The following is a 20,208-nucleotide window of genomic DNA, read 5'->3' as shown; positions in this document are numbered from 1 at the left end:
AAGAGTGGAGCACTCATACAGGACATCCTTGGTGTCTCAAGTCTAAGAACCAGATACACCACTAGGACTACGGAATCGTTGTCTGACAATAAGGCATCATCAACCATCCAGCATTCCGTAAGCGGATCAATCAGTGAACTCATTCTCCAATGAGCACCTGTACTGTATCCCTAGTGTCCCTACACGAGCAGCTATGAGACCAGCTGCATCCATCATATGGACGGGTATACAGCACACCAGTCTATCCGGTTATCACGATGTCCCTCTCGAGTAACCTATGACCGGGATTATTTAGGATATGTGTTTAAAGGTGAATCGATCTCATTATCGTGATCTCATCACGATCCGATTCCCATTGCACAAATCCAAGGACATCACAATATATATGCATTTATGCAATAGTTATAAAGTGATATACGCCAAAATATAATAAGCAAAAAGATTCTGTATCAAGTCACACGTGCCATCACTCACGTGATTGGCTTGCTGGGCACTTATGACTAGCAAATTGTTCTTCTGGCGACCTTCCAACGAACTTCCGACAATCTCTTCGGCAAAGTTCCAGCAGACTCTCGACAAGCTTCTGAACTTTACGACGATCTTCTTGGCGAGTTCCGACGAGCTTCTTTGACAAGTTCCTAAACTTCTCGGTCAGTTCCGGTAGAATTTTCGACGAATGTCCAAACCTTTGACGAACTCTCGAACTCCCAACGAAGTCCCGATCTTGACTCCGGCACAACATCTGCTCTATGTCTTACTACTATCGTAATTAATTCTGCATACTTTTCTCAACATATGAATTAGATCAAACAATTTACAATTGATTTCATCATCAAAATATGAGATTCAATAGTTTTCTTTAGTTCTAAGTGCAATAGTCTTCTTGTTCTTTGGAAGGTTATTATCATGTTCATCAAGTGTCTTACAAGTCATTTCATAGATCATTAATGATCCTATGAGTTCTTCAAGAGGAAAGTTGTTTAAGTCATTTGTTTCTTGAATTGCAGTTAACTTTGGATCCTAACTTTTTGAAATTGATCTTAGAATTTTATTAATAAGTTCAAGATTATTAAAACATTTGTTAAAAGCTTTCAAACCATTAACAACATCCATAAAACGAGTTTATATGTTACCAATGGTTTCACTTGGTTTCATTCTAAATAATTCATAACTATGTCTCAAAAGATTTATTTTAGATTCTTTTATTCTACTTTATCTTAATGAATAACTTTATGTGTGTGCCAAATATTATGTGTAATTTCACATATAGAAATACGATTAAACTTATTTTTGTCTAAAGTACAAAACAACGTACTCATAACTTTAGCATTTAAAAAAAATATTTTCTTCTCTAGAGCATTTCATTTATTCATTGGTCTAAAGAATTTTTTAAAACTACATTCAATGATATTCTATTAATCAAATCCATAGAAATAAAAAAAAATCCACATTCATATCTTTCAATATAGTCTCTCTCATTCAACATAGAAGGACGAGTGATAAAACGACGCTTGATTGCTAGAGAAAGGTATATAATCTCTTTTGGGTGTTAAACTAACTAAAAGAATTTGGCTTTGATGCCAATTATGGATCATGAAGGCACTAAAAGATGTGAATTAGTACTTTCCAAATGAAGAAACAATTCAAAAATTCATCCAATGAAATCGGTATCAAAAATATATTTAACTTCAAATATGAGTAAGTATTGCAAGTAATTAAATCAATAGCAACCAAGAGTACTACATCACTCTCGATAATTTCATAAAAATGTAATGTTAGCTCAAAAACTATTACTAATTACTTATAAGTACTCTAGAGTAATAATTATTATAATCATAAAGTCAATCATTTACAATCATGTAATAAAAAAACTTCATAATTAATCTTTTAAAATTTTGATAGTTCTACCTACATTAGCAAATAAGTATACGAGCATTTTCATTGCAAAATCAATTGATGTTCTGAAACAAAATAATATTGACCTTCCTTACCGCACTCAAAATATTTTAGTACAAAAGACTTTAAATGCGAAGAGACGGGAATTAGAATATTCACCGATGGTGTATATAGTGATTTGATAAGAAAATAAAGTTATTCCCTTTCCCCAGTATGGAGTATTCTGTTTCTTGAACAATTTTATTATCTTGATTCAATCCTTCATGAAATTAAAAAAAAAGGTTCTGTATTCAAAAGTGCATATATGCCTTTCTTGGAAGCTGGTGAAGGACTCTCATTCCTCCCTCCATCTCTCTCCCAATCACACATTCATATTCTTTTCTTCCCCACAAACGTCACATATCATAAAGAAAATAGATATTGCTTGGCGTTGGACATTGGAATTTGGAAGCTGGAAAGAAAAGTTGTTTTGTTTGCTTTCCTTATTCCTGCAAGTGATGCGAGGGGCGTGATATATCATGTCATTTATATCACGGCTTGATAACCTTAGCCATATAATTCGGAAAACGACCTCCAGGTTGGCGTCGGAACACGTCTTCCTGCTTCAAATATCTAGTCATCAAGCAGGAGTTGAAGCCAATTCTATTGTCGTTTTTTGTTCAGGTACAAAATTCTGCAACTGCCAAAAAAGCGAAAGGCATTTGAAGAGAATCTCCAAGTGTTGGGACAAATGAAATTATGGAAGAAGAATGGTCCTCAAATGGTAGCCACATCCGATGACAGTGCTGATTCCAAGAGAAAGGATTCGAAACCTAATGCGGGTCAGCAGCAGCGGAAGACGATCGGTATACGCAGCTCGCCACTTGAAGCTCATTGGCATTTCCTAGAATTACAGAAGAAGAAGAAGAAGCCGACGTTAGCATCAAAAATGAGCTTTAGGTCCTTGCAGAAGTCGCTCACGAAGATCACTAAAAGCGGCACGTTTCGCACTATTTTTCAAGGTGTCCGTGATCCCGAGGAACTGAAACAGGTGCAGTCTCTGAGGGACTTGCTCGCGTCAACTGGCCAACTTCCAGAGAAACATGATGATTACCATACACTTCTCCGGTATGGCAGATTATGAGATCCCAACCTTGACTTCGCTTGTTGCGCAGACACTCTCCAGTTCCTGTTATTATTTCATGAATTCATAGTTCTTTTCTCAAATGCTAATGCGATGGCACTATTCTTCATTTTGATTTGCAGTTTTTTGCGAATGAGGAACTTCGACCTAGCACAGACCAGAATCATGTTTGTTAATATGCTCAAGTGGCGTGAAGACAATAGGGTCGATGTGATCGCAAGGGTAATTAATATATGGATCATTTGTTCTTTTTCACTCTCTTTAACAGTATCACCCTTTTCTGCTAGTATCAAATTTTCATCAGATATTAAAATGTGTACAATAACCCAGATGCAATCTTCTAATTCTTCCCGAGACATTACGAACTGCAGCATGGTGTTCTCTAGTGTTCTCGTATTCGCTCATTAAAGCAGTGATGATGTCGATTAATGTGTACAACCACATTGTGCACTGCAGGAATTTGAGTTTGAGGAGTATGACGCTGTGCAACAATGTTATCCACGTGGATATCATGGAGTTGATAATGTGGGAAGGCCATTGTGCATAGAAAGGATTGGTTCCATAGATTTCAACACCCTACTGAATGTGACAACAGTCGACCGCTTCGTCAAGCATCATATTGTAGAACAAGAGAAAACATTAAATCTCAGATTCCCTGCATGCTCACTTGCTGCTAAGAGGCACATAGCATCCATAACAGCTATTCTAGATGTGGAAGGACTAGTAAGTCTCCCATTTTATCATTATGATGACATTACTCTTTCCATATATTTTTCTTAATAAGAGCTATTGCTTGACATAGTTCAATTTCACCTTGTTCAATGAACATTGAGGATGCTCAGGTTTCAGATGCCACTACATTGAGAAAACATTCTTTTGATTGAAATATCCTGGGAATTATTTTTCAAGCTGGACATAAGGCATATCTGGTAAACGGAATAGCAAGAGTTCAATATGATTTCTGCAAAAGTTCACATGGAATTAATGCTAATCTGTCGGTAGAAACATCAGTGAGATGTTTCAAAAACATTAATACGTGCATCGTTTGTGAAGCATATATATCTTGTAGTTGATGATGACAGGTGAAACTGTATTACGAGTAAGGAAGTGTAGAGGGAGGGCATCAAAGAGCCACAATTCATGATAGCTTAAACATATCATCTGCATTTAGTCTATGGCCGAAGTGAGAAACAGAACATATATCTGAAACTTAATATGTAATTTGCCACGAGTGAGTGGCCTCACCTTAATTTAGGGAGGACATAAAATATCCCGCTCACAAGGTGGTGGGCCCATTCTGAGCTGATGTCAAAGAGATTGACCATGACATTTAATTACGGCTTGGACAGGTGGGTCCCACTGTGAGGGGGTGACGCTCTTCCCTACCTGTTTGGATAGGTGAGCTGGCTACGCCCATTTCATGACTTCATAAATTTCCATGATTTTTTTTAAATACTGTAAACATAATTCTGTTCTCTGTATGCATGTCACTTCTTGGCAGCCATGTTTGAGGATTTGGACTGCAAATAAATTTCTTTTCTGAATTAGAATGGGATTTTCTAGAAAATTTGTGCTGTATTTGGTTCCTATGAAAATAATAGAAAAGAAAACTTAGTATAATGATGTTTGGTTTTAGCATTAATTAAAAATCAGAGTTTTCTTCATTCTGTGAAGGCGCGTAGTGGTTGTCAAAGAAAATAGTGGGTGTGCTAACTTGTGAAACGATTACAATTAATTTTTCACAATATTTGTCTATAAAACGGAGAATATCTTAAAATTTGAATCTTCTATACAATTACAATTAATTTCCTTCTATACAAGAGGGAATCTTCTGACTTACTTATTTAACGGAGAATATCTTAAAATTTCAATCTGTTGGCAATAGGGTATCAAAAATTTTTCAAAGCCAGCCAGAGAGATTTTCACAGAAATTCAAAAGATCGACAGCAACTACTACCCCGAGGTTTGTGAGTTTTAATTTGTGTTTTATATACTAGAATTATTATATAGAATAAGATATACTTGACATACTATGTGATATGTAGGGATGTTTTGAATTAATTGGGTTTAGAACATGTTTTGGCACCAGATATTTATCATTTAATCATTAAATGGCAATGACAACAAATTCTTCTTTTCTTATTTGTCCACTTCTATTTGACCATTTTAAATGGAGTTCAGGTACTTTTAATTTGTTATGGGATGGGCTCCTTTAGGAAAAGCAAGTACATACGATCGAGGCAATCATATTTGTTTCGGCAAACACACTCTCTTCTTCACACACTTGAATCCGTTTGGATCACAGCTAGACGAATAGAAGCACAACAGAATGCATTGATATTTCAATATCATTGATTTGTCATTTTGTCCATCGACAGACTCTCAATCAGCTATACATTATTAATGCTGGACCAGGGTTTAAGGCCCTGTGGAATATTCTACGTGCTTTTTTGGAGCCTCGAACATTATCGAAAGTACAGGTTGAGCTTCTTCATCTTCAGTGTTACTTCATTTTTCTTTTCTTCTTGATCTGACCATGGACGGTGTCAGGTTTTGGGGACTAGTTTCATCAGTAAGCTCTCTGAAGCTGTGGATTTAAGGTACGTACATATGGTTTTTATTTTTAGAACTGCCTGTGAAGTGAATCGATGTGACGCTATCTGTTTATGTTTTCAGTAATATACCAGAGTTCTTTGGTGGCAAGTGCAAGTGTGTTGAGCATGGAGGCTGCTTACGGAAAGACAAAGGACCATGGACTGACCCAGAAATCAAATCCAAGTTAATGGTAAAGTTCCCATGTTGCCCGTATATGATTCCTTTGATCTGTTATCTTGCCATACTCAGCTCAAGTGTCATCTTCTTTCTTCAGGAAGTGTTCTACAAAGCACAAAAACTTGAGGATGAACCAACTGACGAAAACATTTTCAAAGAGCTCAGCAAGTCCCAAGTCGTAACATCTTTGGCTCCTAGTTCTTCTACTAATGCTGTTTATGAGTTTTTTTTTATCTTGCAAGTAGGGAAAGTCTGTTGATGCTTTTCTCATTTCTATCTGCAGGTAACCTCTGATGGACGACTTGGGTCAAATTCTATTGCAACCACTCCCAAGACTGAAAATTATATTGTGAGTGTTCCTTCTTAAAGCTTGTTATATCACATATCAGAGGAAAACTAAAGAGAGAATTATAATTTGGGTAATATCCGTTGGGGTTCTTTTAACATATCAAATATGGATCAAACAATTGTTTTATAGAATCAAAACCTTCATCTTCATTCAAAAACATATTTTATAGATCCAAAATAATGGATTAAGAATGTTTCAATAAAACTTATCAAATCCATTATAATATGCATGAAATCCTACAACAATTAAGAAACATATTAACACGGAAGCGTACCTGATGAATCCATTAGAGTATTTTCTGAATTGATTAGTGATTTGGTCTTCCAATTGCAAGTATCCTTTAAGAACTTTAGATTTCTCCTTGACGGGTGAAGAGAAGTTTCATTCGATACTGCAACCGGGGACCATAACCTTATTTATAGTCATAACTGATGAATCTACAATTATGATTGTATTCATAATTGATGAATATGCAATTATGCCTCAAGAGTTTCATATTCCTAACTTATCTCATCATTAAGTTAGGAACATGATGGTATCCACACAATTAATTTTCATAACAATTATGTCCTTTAGCCAAATAACTTTACTTTAATTAGATCACTTTAATTTTGGCTAATCAAAATAATGGCTTAACACATTTAATTATACATGTGTGACTCTTTAAAATTCTAACAATCTCCTACTGAGTCACATATGTATCCTTGTAAATGTGATATTCTTTATGAGCTCAAAACTATTGCCATTATTAAATAAGACATACAAAACAATCTCGTTTATTGACTATATTAATATAGGACCAAAGCGGTCTTCGCTATATCAATCATAGCTAAACCTATCAATGATCACTAATATTAATATAATCAAATGATATAGATCAATTATGAAATGTGTAGCATGAAAATTACATGAATGTGATCTGTACATGTCAATTTTCAACTGGTCCAACTTTATCTTTATGAGATCATTAATAACTTTAATAGCCATAATGTACAAAGTATAATAAACTAAAGTTTTATTTATAATCAGAAAATGTCTGTACAAATATATAATCTGGCATAGAACATATAACAAACATATGATAGGCTCCCACTAAACTGAAGTTTCCTCAAATTCTGATATATCCATATGAGTAGTATGCTCATAAAAAAAAAACTTGAGTGGTACATCTTTTGTGAGAGGATCTGTCAACATAAAGTTTATTCCTAAGTGTTCTATAGAAATTTATTTACTTTGTACCCTTTCTTTCACAACCATGTTTGGTACCTCGCAATTCCGCATTCATGGATTCATGATAGGAAGCTATAGTATCAAGTAAATATAGATTGTCATAAGTCATAAGTGAACCAGTTCCAATCATATTTGAATTTAAAGACAAAGTAAACTGATTGTTTCCAAATGAACAAGAATAACTAGATTTGTCCAAATAAGAAACAGAAATTAAGTTCCGTCTAAACGACGGCACAATAAAAAGTATCTTTCAAATTCAAATAATGTCCAGTACACAATAACAATCTAAATATACCTATAGCTTCCACATCTACCGATTTTTCGTCTCCCACATAAATGCATCTCTCAGCATTATTGGGCCTTCGGTAGCTCAGGTAACCCTTTTTTAGCACGCCAAGCGTGATATTTGGCATAGTCCTTCTTCAAATGCCCAGATTTTTTGCAAAAGAAACAAGTATCATCCTTGTTTTGTTTCTTCTGTACTAGACCCTTATCAGCCTCATTCTTTCCGGATTTATATTTTCTTTTCTTGCCTTTATCCTTAGAGGTGTTGACCAAGTTTGCACTTTCAATCTTTTCTTGCTTTAATCTTTCTTCTTCTTGCACACAATATGAAATGAGCTCATTAAGAGACCATTTATTCCTTTGGTAGTTATAACTGACCTTAAACTGATTGAATTGTGTAGGGAGAGATATCAGAACCAAATGGACAAGTAAGTCCTCTGATAGGTTAAGCTTTAATGCTTTAAGCTTAGAAGTAAGATTAGACATTTCCATGATGTATTCCCTTATATTTCCTTTGCCGTTGTATCTCATGGTAAACAATCTTTGAAGTAGAGTGCTTGTTTCTGCCTTATCATTTTTAAGAAAACGCTTTTCTATTTCGGTAAGAAAATCTTTGGCCTTGGTAATCCCTTCGGACACCGCACCCCTAAAGGCTTCTGGAATACCGCGCTTAATGATCATGAGACTCATGCGATTAGACCTGTCCCACTTCTCATATAGTCTCCTATCATCATGAGTACTATTTTCTGTAAGAGAAGCAAGTTGGTCTTCTCTTAGTGCAAGGTCCAAATCCATGCAGCCCAAAACGATTAGAATATTTTCTTTCCAATCTTTAAAGTTGGTTCCGTTTAGAACTGGTACAGAACTGAGGTTAGCAGATATTATTGCAAGAGAACAATAGATAATCAAAAATTATACTCATATTTATTATCATAAACTTAAATAAATTCAAATAATGATATAACCCATCTCAAGATACCAAGTGCAACATTAATATCTTGTCTTTGGACTTCAATATTAATTGCTAGTGGTAGTTTTGTTGTAATGATCAAATACTGATAATAAGGCATGTCAAATGAAAAACCCATCTTTGGATTGATTTATCATTTACATGTATAACTTTATAATTATCACGTATTTACCATTACAGGTATGTATAAAATCCTACCAATCATTAACCTTCCTTTGGCCGGATAATTACCGCATGGATGTAAATACACACTACATTTAATATTTTCATGAAAAATGTTATATATGAGAGGTCACTTTGGCGACTTTATATATTAAATTTCTCAATCTAATATTAAACAATCACTAATTGAATTTGGATCATATTAGTCAAATTAGTTTATCCTAATTTGTTGACTAAAATATTTAAAGCATGTAAATCATTCAATTTATGTCAACAAACAATTTTATAGAACCAATATTATGTTTAATCCAATATAATATTGCAACAATATTATTAAACCAACATAATATTGTAATAATTTCTAATTAATTAAATTCATATTAATTAGATAAAATCCAAAAAGAATTTAGGAAATTTATACCTTGTAGTGCAAAAAATGAATTTTTACATATTGATGAATAGGAAAAGACACGAAGTGGAAAAGATAATCCAAAATTAAACTGATATCACATAAAAAAAAGACACTGAATTGAATGTGAAGCATACTATAGCATGATTATATAAAACCATAATATTTTTCAACGATAATAGAACCAAATCACTTTAAAATAGCATGATTACATAAAACTATCGTCTTTCCCAACGATGATAGAACCAAATTACTTTAAAATATTGATGAAAACATCATTAAAATTCATGAGAAAAAAGCTTAAATGTTCATCAATCATTGTAGGATGGCTCTGATACCACTTATTGGGGTTCTTTTAACATATCAAATATGGATCAAACAATTGTTTTATAGAATCAAAACCTTCATCTTGATTCAAAAACATATTTTATAGATCCAAAATAATGGATTAAAAATGTTTCCATAAAACTTATCAAATCCATTATAATATGCATGAAATCCTACAACAATTAAGAAACATATTAACATGGAAGCGTACCTGATGAATCCATTAGAGTATTTTCTGAATTGATTGGTGATTTGGTCTTCCAATTGCAAGTATCCTTTAAGAACTTTAGATTTCTCCTTGACGGGTGAAGAGAAGCTTCATTCGATACTGCAACCGGGGACCATAACCTTATTTATAGTCATAACTGATGAATCTACAATTATGATTGTATTCATAATTGATGAATCTGCAATTATGCCTCAAGAGTTTCATATTCCTAACTTATCTTGTCATTAAGTTAGGAAAATGATGGTATCCACATAATTAATTTTCATAACAATTATGTCCTTTAGTCAAATAAATTTATTTTAATTAGATCACTTTAATTTTGACTAATCAAAATAATGACTTAACACATTTAATTATATATGTATGACTCTTTAAAATTCTAACAATATCATGTTGAAGAATCTGCGTTGCAGCTCATATATAATCTTGTTGGTGTTTACAAGAAATGCTTTGCTTAAATATACAGGTGAACATTAGCTTATAATCATGGATTGACCATGGGGACTCTAAAATTCTTAGGGCTGCTATGGTAGATTGGATTTGAAAGATGAGAGAAAGAAGATAACAACCTTATTCAAATTCCTCGTTCAGAAACTGGACTACAGTAATTCACTTATTTTCATCCATTTACCCACTACATGGAAACAATATAACTTTTTATTTTTTTTGCTATGTGAAACCAAACAAAGCAACCCAACAATTATAGATATTTACTCAAATTCCTTACTATATACCATTTAAATCCATGACACCAAACATACACTAAGTCAAACATGCAAACATACAACACATTAGTTGTGAAACATGAATATATCAAACTAGCATAAAATTTCCCTCTTGGAAATTAACTGTGCGCAATGATATTATTTCTTGTTGAACTTCATATGCATAGTGTCAGATAAGTCGTTGGTCGTGCTAGAGTTTAGAAGTAGATTGGATTGATCACCACAGTTTTATTTCTGGATGTACATACCTTGATTCTCTTGATTTAATTAGTGAATCATATTACATGGAACTCAACGGTGAGAACAAAAAATTATTTATTTATCCAAGAATATGGTAGAATCAATGCTTTTATCTTTTTGAGTTCTACCGCTGATCTATTTGAAGATTAGTTGGATTGATTAATACAGCTACTCTTACTACTATAGCATAATAAGCATTCTAGTGATTGATCAGCTTTTGCACCTCAAAAATTATGTGATCTTCTTATTCAAGGGATAAGAGTTCTTAAAATTCCATCTCTAAAGTAGCCATAGAAATTTATGTTCTTCAAAAAGACGTAATTACAAATCATTAAAGATTATGAAAATGAAGATTCTTACATGAAAATTTGTTCTTCAATGGTTATACTGAACTTTATTTCCCTTCTTTTGAACCTAACTGGCAAGACAGCATACATGAAATTTGAGCAAAATTTGCCATATTATTGACACCAGCTCGGAAAAGGAAAAGAAAAGAAAAAAGAGTTTCTCATTTAATGTCACAATCTTTATATGTACAAAATGAAGAGACTTAATCACAGTCCTTAGATTCTGTAATTGGTTTCAGTTTCTTATCTTCAAATATAAACACTCAATCTCGATGAACTTTCCTATCTAGGGGGAAAGTATGATCAAACTCATGTTCTGGACAACATGACTTGTATGTGCACTAGTATGTATTTTGACGATCTTAAACAATCTAATGCAGGGAATTGATAGTTTGGAGCAATACATGGGAACAGCTTCTGCATCTAAGCATCTGGCACAGAAAATCTCAGAGCTAGAAGAATGGCTTGTGGAAACCAACGAGGTAAGAACTGTCTAAACTTTTGGAATCTTGAGGAGCCGTTACTTGTAAAACCAGTCAATCTGTCAATTTCTTCCTCTTAGATCTTGCAAACACTTTTCGCCAAGCAGCAACAGCTTGCAGATAATATAGAAGAGCTAAAGAATCTGACTGAGGTAACGACATCTTTCATTTTGACTCATTCATCTACTCCTGACCTATTTATTTGTTTCTTCTTATCCTCTCTTTCTCTCTTTATATTACACACACACACACACACACACACACACACACACACACATATATATATATATATATATATATATATATATATATATATATATATATATATGAATGTTGACTAACAAACAATTGTTTAATCACAGCAGCAGTTGCGTGTTTCTGATGCATGAGAAAATTACCAACCTTGATGAGGAATGATTTCATAAGTTGGCAGAATTGTTTTGGACAGTGATATGGCTGGTGCTATGAAGTGTCGTTGGTCTATTGCTTCGAGCATGTGGACTTCTACGTTCGCTGTAATATATAATTAGTGAAGATTGCTACTGTTGTAATTTCCATTGCAGCCTGCGTGCTCATTCAAGTAGTTGTTATCACTGTTACTATGAGAAGTGAAAACGCTATTGTTCTGTAAAATTTTTCTGATAGAAGTTCTTTAATAAAATATACATAAAAATAAAATTTTAAATCAATTTGCAGATCAACAATGTATATAATGTGCATGATCAAAATCATAGATCTTGTCGATCTCATTGACAAGAAATCATCGATAATATCTCAACTATAAAATAGATTAATATGTTTTGTAAAGTTATAATTATATGATATTCTTTATTTTGATAAAGGGAAGTAGTAAAAGGTGAGTTTAATCTTAGAAAAAATATGTTAAAGCGGAATAATTATTTTTCGCTTTTTATGTATCAAAATGGGTTCCTCATCAAAATACTAACTTGATATCAAAATACAAATATCAACGAACACAGCATAAATAATAGAGCAATAAATTAATCACACAGTGAGACCAAATTTTTAACGTGAAAAATCCAATATGAAAAAAATCATGCGACCGTAGTCCACCTCAAACTTCCACTATCAATAGTAATGATAACATGTTTACAGTAAAACTTCTCTAGAATAATGAGAGGATCACAATAACATTAAGAATATAGATCTTGGCTCAAAAATAGTATATCATCATCACATAGGATGGATATGAGAATTCTAAGTCTCACAAAGTAGGTATAGTAGGAAAGTACCTTAGAGAGGGTAAACTGTAGATCAACACCGTTAGGATTCTAGAGCTTACTACAAGGATTCTCTTCATAAAATTTGGGTCAAAACTAACAATGTTTAGCCACTGATCGTCAAGCAGAAAACTCAAGATCCTAACCTTTCTCTCTCATTTTCTCTCTCTCTCTGTGCACCGCCGTTGCTGCTGCACGCATTCGCTACGCACGCTCGCTGATCTCAAATTCGTTGCCCTCATCTTTTGCCTTTTAATTAACATTTGGGCTCAAAAAGGCCTAATTGTCTAAGCCCACATATGGGCTAGACCCAACAAGTCTCCCCCTCCAACTCATATGGTAGGCTGTACTAAGCCCACTCTTCGCCTACATGCTTCAAGTTGTTAGGATCGAGAGCACTAAGAGGGGGGGGTGAATTAGTGCAGCGGAAATTTTACAGCGATTAAAACCGAAAGCTGCGTTCGTTCGATAGAAACTATTATGATGCAAAAGCTGATTCACAGTTTGTATCTAAGTGCAGTTTGCGTCTAAGCGCAGATTGCGTCTAAGCATAGTTTTCGTCTAAACACAGTTTGCGTCTAAGCGCAGTTTACGTCTAAACACAGTTTGCGTCTAAGCGCAATTTACGTCTAAACGCAGTTTACGTCTAAACGCAGTTTGCGTCTAAACGCAGTTTGCGTCTAAGCGCAGTTTACGTCTAAATGCAGTTTGTGTCTAAACGCAGATGACAGTTTGTAGTTCTAAATGAAATCAAGACGTAAACGTAAACTGCACAGAACCTTGTTCGTAAAAGCGCAGAAGACAGTTTGCAGTTGTAAGTGAAATCAAGACGTAAACGTAGACTGCACAGAACTCATTCGTAAAAGAGCAGAGAGACAGTTTGCAGTTTGTAGATGGAATCAAGACGTAAACGTAAACTGCACAGAATTCGTTCGTAAAAGTGTAGAGAGCAGTAGTAATGGAGGAGGTTTGCAGTAATGATAAAGTGCTCAAAAATAAACGCAAACCAGAGATTTAGAGTGGTTCGGTCAGCCTTGACCTACTCCACTTTTGGCTTCCTCCACCGACGAGGTTGCCGACGTCAACTAGGGGCCTTCCTTCAATGGGCGAAGGCCAAACTGCCCTTTTACAGTTTCTCTCCTTTTAACAGGCTCAGGAGACAACCTTTACAGACCTTTCTCTCCTCACTTTACAACTGAAAACTTGAAGAACAGAAGGAGGAGACTTAAAGGCTTTACAACACTTTTGAGCTCTTAGAATCACAGAAAAGATCAAGATTTCGGTGTGGGTCTATCTCTTTTCAGTGCTGAATGGGTGGGGTATTTATAGGCCCCAACCCAATTCAAATTTCGAGCTCAAAACGATCAAATCCCGAAATTCCGGGATCAGGCGGTTGCACCTCTTGACTGGAGAGGTGGCACCGCCTGGCAGAGCTCGAAGTCTGAGCTCAGGCGGTTGCACCTCTCGATTGGAGAGGTGGCACCGCCTGGCAGAGCTCGAAGACTGAGCTCAGACGGTTGCACCTTCTCTGTCAGGGGTGGTTGCACCTTTCTGCCAGAGCTCGAAGACCGAGCTCAGGCGGTGCATCTCCTGACCAGAGAAGTTTCTCTTCTCTGCCAGAGGTGATCGCCCCTTTCTGCCAGAGGTGGTTGCACCTCTCTGCCAGAGGTGGTTGCACCTCTCTGCCAGAGCTCGAAGACTGAGCTTAGGCTGTGCATCTCCTGGCCAGAGAGGTCGTACTTCTCTTCCAGAGCTCAAAGACTGAGCTCGGTGATTGCATCACCAGGCAGAGCTCGAAACTTGAGCTCAGGCGGTGCTACCGCTTGACAGAGGAGGTTGCACCGCCCAGTCTCGCTTGGAGACTGAGCCCTGGGCGGTTGCACCGCCTGGCTGGAGCGGTTGCACCTCCCAGTCTCGCTGGGAGACTTAGCCTGGGCGGTTGCACCGCCTGGCTGGAGCGGTTGCACCGCCCAGTCTCGCTGGGAGACTTAGCCTGGGCGGTGGCACCTCCCTGCTTGGGCGGTTGCACCTCCCACAGCTTCTTGGGTTCGAATGGGTTGAACCATTCGACCCAACTTGAGTTCTTCAGGGGCCCAATTGCCCCAGGATTAAGCTAATGGGATCACCTCCCATTTCTAACTTAATCACCGTGCTAACTACGATTAAATCTAAGACAATTTCTGCAGCTTTGCTTCGGTACGTCAATTGCTTTTTCCGGCGAGTTTCCGGCGAACTTCCGTCGATCATCCGATGAACCCTCGGTGATGCTTCTGCGGACTTCCGGCAAACTCCTGGACTTTGCGACGATCCACTTGGCGAGTTCCGACGAGCTTCGCTTGGCCATAATCTGAATAATCTGATTTCTATCCATCAATACCTTGTCCACTTGATCAACTTTAGAAGAACCGGGTACATACTTTGTAATTGTAGGTGGGGGTTGGCCATAAACCGCTTCAAATGGAGTCATTTTAATAGAAGAATAGTAAGAAGTATTATACCACCACTCTGCCCAGGAAAGCCATTTGACCCATTCCTTCAGCTTGTCGCTAGTAAAGCATCAGAGGTAATTTTCTAGGCACCTGTTTACCACTTCAGTTTGCCCATCTATTTGCGGATGATAAGCAGTGCTCATATTCAGTTGAGTACCTTGTAAACAAAAAATTTATGTCCAGAAGGAGCTAGTAAATTTCTTGTCTCTATCACTAACAATGGAACGGGGACTCCTACGCAATTTAGCTATGTTTTCCACAAAAATACGAGCAACACTTGCAGTAGTATAAGGATGTCGTAAAGCACAGAAATGAGCATATTTTGTAAGTCTATCCATGACTACAAGTATAGTACTCTTTCCTTGAGATGATGGGAGACTGTCAATGAAATCCATATATATGTCAGTCCAAGTAGCATCAGGAATAAGGAGAGGTTGTAGTAAGCCTGGGGTGGCTACTATCTCACTTTTGTGACGTTGGCAAACATCACATTCAGTAACAAATTTCTTGATAAAATTTTTCATAACCTTCCAGTAAAAAAGTTGTCGAACTTGCTTATAAGTGCGAAGAAATCCCGAGTGACCAGTAATTGGTGATGAATGGAACTCCTTCAGAATTATTGCCTGGCAAGAAGAATGTGGGGCAACCACTATTTGGCCTTTATAGCGTAAGTCCACCGAATCCCAATTATAATTTGAGACAGAACCTAGGGCTTCTTCTAATCTTTTAATGATGTTTTAGATCTCAGGATTATTTATCCATTCCCTTCTTTTAACTTCCAAAGTCTCACAAATAGGAATAGAAATAGCTACTAGTTCAGCTTGTTCTGGAAGGCATGAGAGGGCATCTACTACTAAATTCTCACTCCCCTTTTTATAAATGATCTCATAATCGAATCCCAGTAGCTTTGTGACCCATTTCTGTTGCTTTGGAGAAGAAATCTTTTGCTCTAGAAAATATTTGAGGCTTTTGTGATCAGTGCGTATTTAAAACCGTCGACCAATTAGGTAGGGTCTCCATTTTGTGGCTGCATGTATTATAGCTAGTATCTCCTTGTCATAAATAGATAAACTCAAATGGGAAGGGGAAAGAGCCTTACTTGCATAAGCGATAGGCCGACATTCCTGCATTAATACAGCCCCTATTCCAGCTCCAGAAGCATCAGATTCAATCATAAACATCTTATTAAAATCGGGTAAAGCCAGCACGGGTGTAGTAGTCATTGCAGCTTTTAAGAATTGAAATGCCTGAGTTGCCTCTTCTGACCATCTGAATGCATTTTTCTTTAGAAGTGACGTCAAGGGGGCACTAATTTTGCCATAATTCTTCACAAACTTACGGTAATAGCCTGTTAGTCCCAAGAACCCCCTTAAAGCTTTGATTGACTTTGGAATTGGCCAGTCTGTCATCACTTAGATTTTTGAAGGATCAACTGCAACACTCTTTTGAGATATGATATGGCCGAGGTACTCAACCTCAGGTTACCCAAAACTACACTTGGATTTCTTGATAAAAAGACCATGCTCACGAAGAATATTAAAGACAATTCGTAAATGTAATAAATGACTTTCTAGGGAATGACTGTATATTAAAATATCATCAAAGAAAACCAAAACAAACTTACGAAGATGAGCCCGAAATATATCATTCATTAAACTCTGGAAGGTAGAGGGCGCATTGGTTTACCCGAAAGGCATTACTAGAAACTCATAATGGCCATTATGTGTCCTGAAGGTAGTTTTCTGAACATCCCTTTCATGTACTCTGATTTGATGATAGCCCGATCGTAGGTCCAATTTAGTGAAGACCTGAGCTCCTCCCAATTCGTCCAACAGTTCATCCACTACTGGAATAGGATGTTTATCTTTCACTGTAATGTTATTAAGTGCTCGATAGTCGACACACATCCGCCATGAGCCATCCTTCTTTTTGACTAGTAAGACTGGGGAAGAATATGGGCTAACACTAGCTCATATAACTCCTATTTTGAGCATCTCTGTGACAATCCTTTCTATCTCTGCCTTTTAGAAATGTGGATATCTATAGGGTCAGACATTGGTTGGTGCCTTCTCGGGTAATAGTGGGATCCGATGATCATGATATCTAAGAGGTGGAAGTCCGTGTGGCTCTGCAAATATATCTGCAAACTCTGTTAGCAATGATTCAATATTTCTAGTGGGAATGTTCACTATCATTTCCTTTTCAATATTATGCAATTGCACCAAAAATCCGGTGCGTGTCTTCCAAAGGACCCGCTCCATCAGATGGCTAGTGATAGTTGTAACCTTACCTCCACGTCTTCCTTTGAGAGTCACCTATCTTCCATTAATAAAGAACTTCATAGTTAGTTTAGAAAAATTCCAGGAGACATCACCTAGGGTTGATAGACATTCAATTCTGAGCACCACTTCATAGTCTTCCAAGGGTAATAAAAAGAAATCCACAAATAATTCTTGACCTTGCAAAATTAGTTTTATCTTTGAGAACTTGCTGTCACAGGTTAAAATCTATCCATCGGCGACCTCGACTTCAAATTTGTCACAACATTCGATGTGGTAAGCTAATCGGGCTGCAACTTTTCTATCCATAAAATTATTAGTGCTACCCGTATCAATCAAAATAGTGACAGACTAGGGTTTCAGAGTTCCCCCAATTTTCATAGTTTGTGGATTAGAGTAGCCAGCCAATGCATGCACTGTATGTGTGACGGCTTCAACATCATCATTAGTTTCCACTTCTTCCTGATCGGAATCTGATACTTCTACTTCTGGTTCATCCTCGATCGGTTCAATCAACAAAAGTCTTCCTTGTTTGCATCGATGCTCCTTACTCCACTTTTCATCGCAATGCCAGCACAAACCCTTCGCTAACCTTTCTTTGAGTTCCTCTCGGGTTAGTCTGCTAGTGTTGTGGTTTCGACTAGGAGTAGATGAGGTAGGTTGCCTGCTAATCACCTATTTATTGGCACCTCTGTTTCTACGATATTCCACACTGATTTTTTCTTCATGTAAGCATGCAAATGAAATCGCAGCCATCATAGTGTGGGGTTGACGAGCCTTAACCTCGCACCGGATCTCGGGAATAAGCCCTTCAATAAATGTACCCAGAAGTTATTGTTCTGACCAATCTCTAGCTTGGTTGGACAATCTTTCAAATCTACTCTGATACTCCAACACTATAGAAGTCTGACGAATTTTGGCAAGTTGGCCATCAACATTCTCATATTCGGATGGGCCAAAGTGAACAAGAAGTCCTCTTTTAAACTGCTCCCACGAAGGAATTTCATGGCAAGTTTCGTACCAATCATACCACTGGATTGCATCTCCATCGAGCTGGATTGAGGCCACTTCTACTTTAGATTCTTCTGGGGTTCTGTGAAAACGAAAAAAAATTTTCGCCTTAGAGATCCAACTGGTTGGATCCCCATCTTCCCATCGTGGAAATTCTACCCTAATACGTGAGTAGTGTGTGTCACCATCCTGGGGCCCTTTTCCTATATCTCTCGATCTGTTCAGCGTAGAACTCGATCTGTTCAGCGTAGAACTCGAGCTCCCATCTTGTTGAAACCCGTAAAGTGCTCCAACAAGCTCTTTTTGAAATCATGAAGAGTTTCTTATAGCTGATTTTCAATTCTGGTTTCCAACGCTTCCATTTGTGCCTTCACTGAGTTATTGGTAGCCATTGCCTATAATTGCAAGTCGGTAATCCCCAGTTCTTATTTCCGATGTCTAGTCAAGGGCATCTGCATAGTAGCTGGCAGTAGCAGCGATGATGGCGATAGCCGGCAGCAGCAAGGGACCCCACACGGTTGTGGCGCGGCTGAAAACAAAGGCAGAGCAAGTGTGCTCTGTTTCGGTTAGATGTAGAGCAAGGTGGAGCGGCGGCGGCTGGGAGGCGAGCGGCGGTCGTCGCACGGTGGCCCACAGCGGTGATGGGTCAGTTGGGCGGCGACGGCACTCGAGGGGAAGAGGAGTGCTGGAGGAGGCACGGCTGGTGGAGGTGCGGTTGGAAACAAGGGCAGCAGTAGTGAGTTGCCCTGTTTCGGTCGCCGTGAGGAGGGGGGCAACCGGCGGCTGCAGCTGCGACTCGGCGGGGGCACGGTGGTAGAGAAGTTAGGGCAGCATCGCCGAGAGTATCAACAACGAAGGCGTGGTCCATTGGCAGGGAGACGGTGCCAGTGATCCTTCTCGCTCGAGCGAGATAGGAAAGCGAGGAGGAGAGGTCGCCGTCGGTTGGGGGGGCAACAGCAACGTTGGTCGATCGACCGGGAAGCAGCGCCGGCGGTGGAAAGGAGGTAGCAAGGGAGGGCGCGGCCTGCCGGAGAGCAGGGGCGACGGTGAGGAAGAAGGGAAGCAGGGAATTCTCGGTGGTCGTCGGGTAACAACCCTTTTCTCCCTTTTTTTATTTTTTTATTTTTTTTGTTACGTTGCAGCGAGAACGCCAAAGATCGCCACTCTTATACCAAATGATAAGACCCTAGAGTCTTATCGTAAAAAAGAAGAAGAGAAAGGGGATGATCACTTCGAGGGGATCGGCCTCCTTGATCACTTCGGGGGGATCGGCCCTCCTTGATCGCTTCGAGGGGATCGGCCTCCTAGGGTTTGTCAAAAGACAGAATAATATTTTTCATAGATGATCGAAAAGAAGCAGTTACATCCCTATTTATAGAGTTCCGACTTTAGCTAAACTAAACAGACTTAATAAATACACAGAAAATAAAAGAAAAAATAAAAGGATCCTAATACTTCATGATCGGAGTCCACATTCTTAGCTTTCGGCTCCTCTCCAATTGGTTCAATCATCAGAAGTTGCCCTTGTTTACATCGGTGCTCCATACTCCATTTTTCATCATAGTACAAACCCCTTGTTGTCTTTCCTTGCTAATTTTTTTCTCATGCAGATGTGCAAATGAGATCGCAGCTATCATAGTAT

General features: G+C 37.6%; 1 protein-coding gene across 3 annotated transcripts; it reads left to right on the top strand.

Annotated features, from left to right (window-relative positions):
- The first annotated feature begins 2,346 nt into the window (after positions 1 to 2,346).
- Positions 2,347 to 12,235, top strand: LOC103973528 (phosphatidylinositol/phosphatidylcholine transfer protein SFH11). Of its 3 annotated transcripts, none has more exons than XM_018821458.2 (13): positions 2,347 to 2,473; positions 2,560 to 3,003; positions 3,142 to 3,241; positions 3,476 to 3,742; positions 4,905 to 4,982; positions 5,398 to 5,499; positions 5,570 to 5,619; positions 5,696 to 5,804; positions 5,889 to 5,966; positions 6,075 to 6,140; positions 11,445 to 11,546; positions 11,627 to 11,698; positions 11,909 to 12,235. In XM_018821458.2, exons 1-13 carry the CDS (start codon positions 2,415 to 2,417, stop codon positions 11,933 to 11,935), a joined length of 1,554 nt encoding a protein of 517 aa, XP_018677003.2. In that variant the 5' UTR covers positions 2,347 to 2,414; the 3' UTR covers positions 11,936 to 12,235. The 3 variants fall into 3 exon arrangements, with proteins under 3 accessions (XP_018677003.2, XP_009386391.3, XP_018677002.2); XM_009388116.3 differs by having other exon boundaries at positions 5,889 to 5,969; positions 11,912 to 12,235; XM_018821457.2 differs by having other exon boundaries at positions 5,889 to 5,969.
- The last annotated feature ends 7,973 nt before the right edge of the window (positions 12,236 to 20,208 follow it).

The sequence above is a fragment of the Musa acuminata genome, chromosome BXJ3-9 (assembly GCF_036884655.1).
Source record: "Musa acuminata AAA Group cultivar baxijiao chromosome BXJ3-9, Cavendish_Baxijiao_AAA, whole genome shotgun sequence".
In the NCBI taxonomy this organism is placed as follows: Eukaryota; Viridiplantae; Streptophyta; class Magnoliopsida; order Zingiberales; family Musaceae; genus Musa; species Musa acuminata.
The sequence above is the reverse complement of the archived record's forward strand: the minus strand, read 5'-3'. Positions and strand labels throughout refer to the sequence as shown.

Bases quoted from the DNA above. Each gene is read 5' to 3' on its own strand.
- LOC103973528 (XM_018821457.2), top strand. From the start codon at position 2,415: ATGTCATTTATATCACGGCTTGATAACCTTAGCCATATAATTCGGAAA. The intron at 2,474-2,559 runs GTTGGCGTCGGA...TTTTTTGTTCAG, and splicing joins ATTCGGAAAACGACCTCCAG to GTACAAAATTCTGCAACTGC. The intron at 6,141-11,444 runs GTGAGTGTTCCT...AATCTAATGCAG, and splicing joins CCAAGACTGAAAATTATATT to GGAATTGATAGTTTGGAGCA.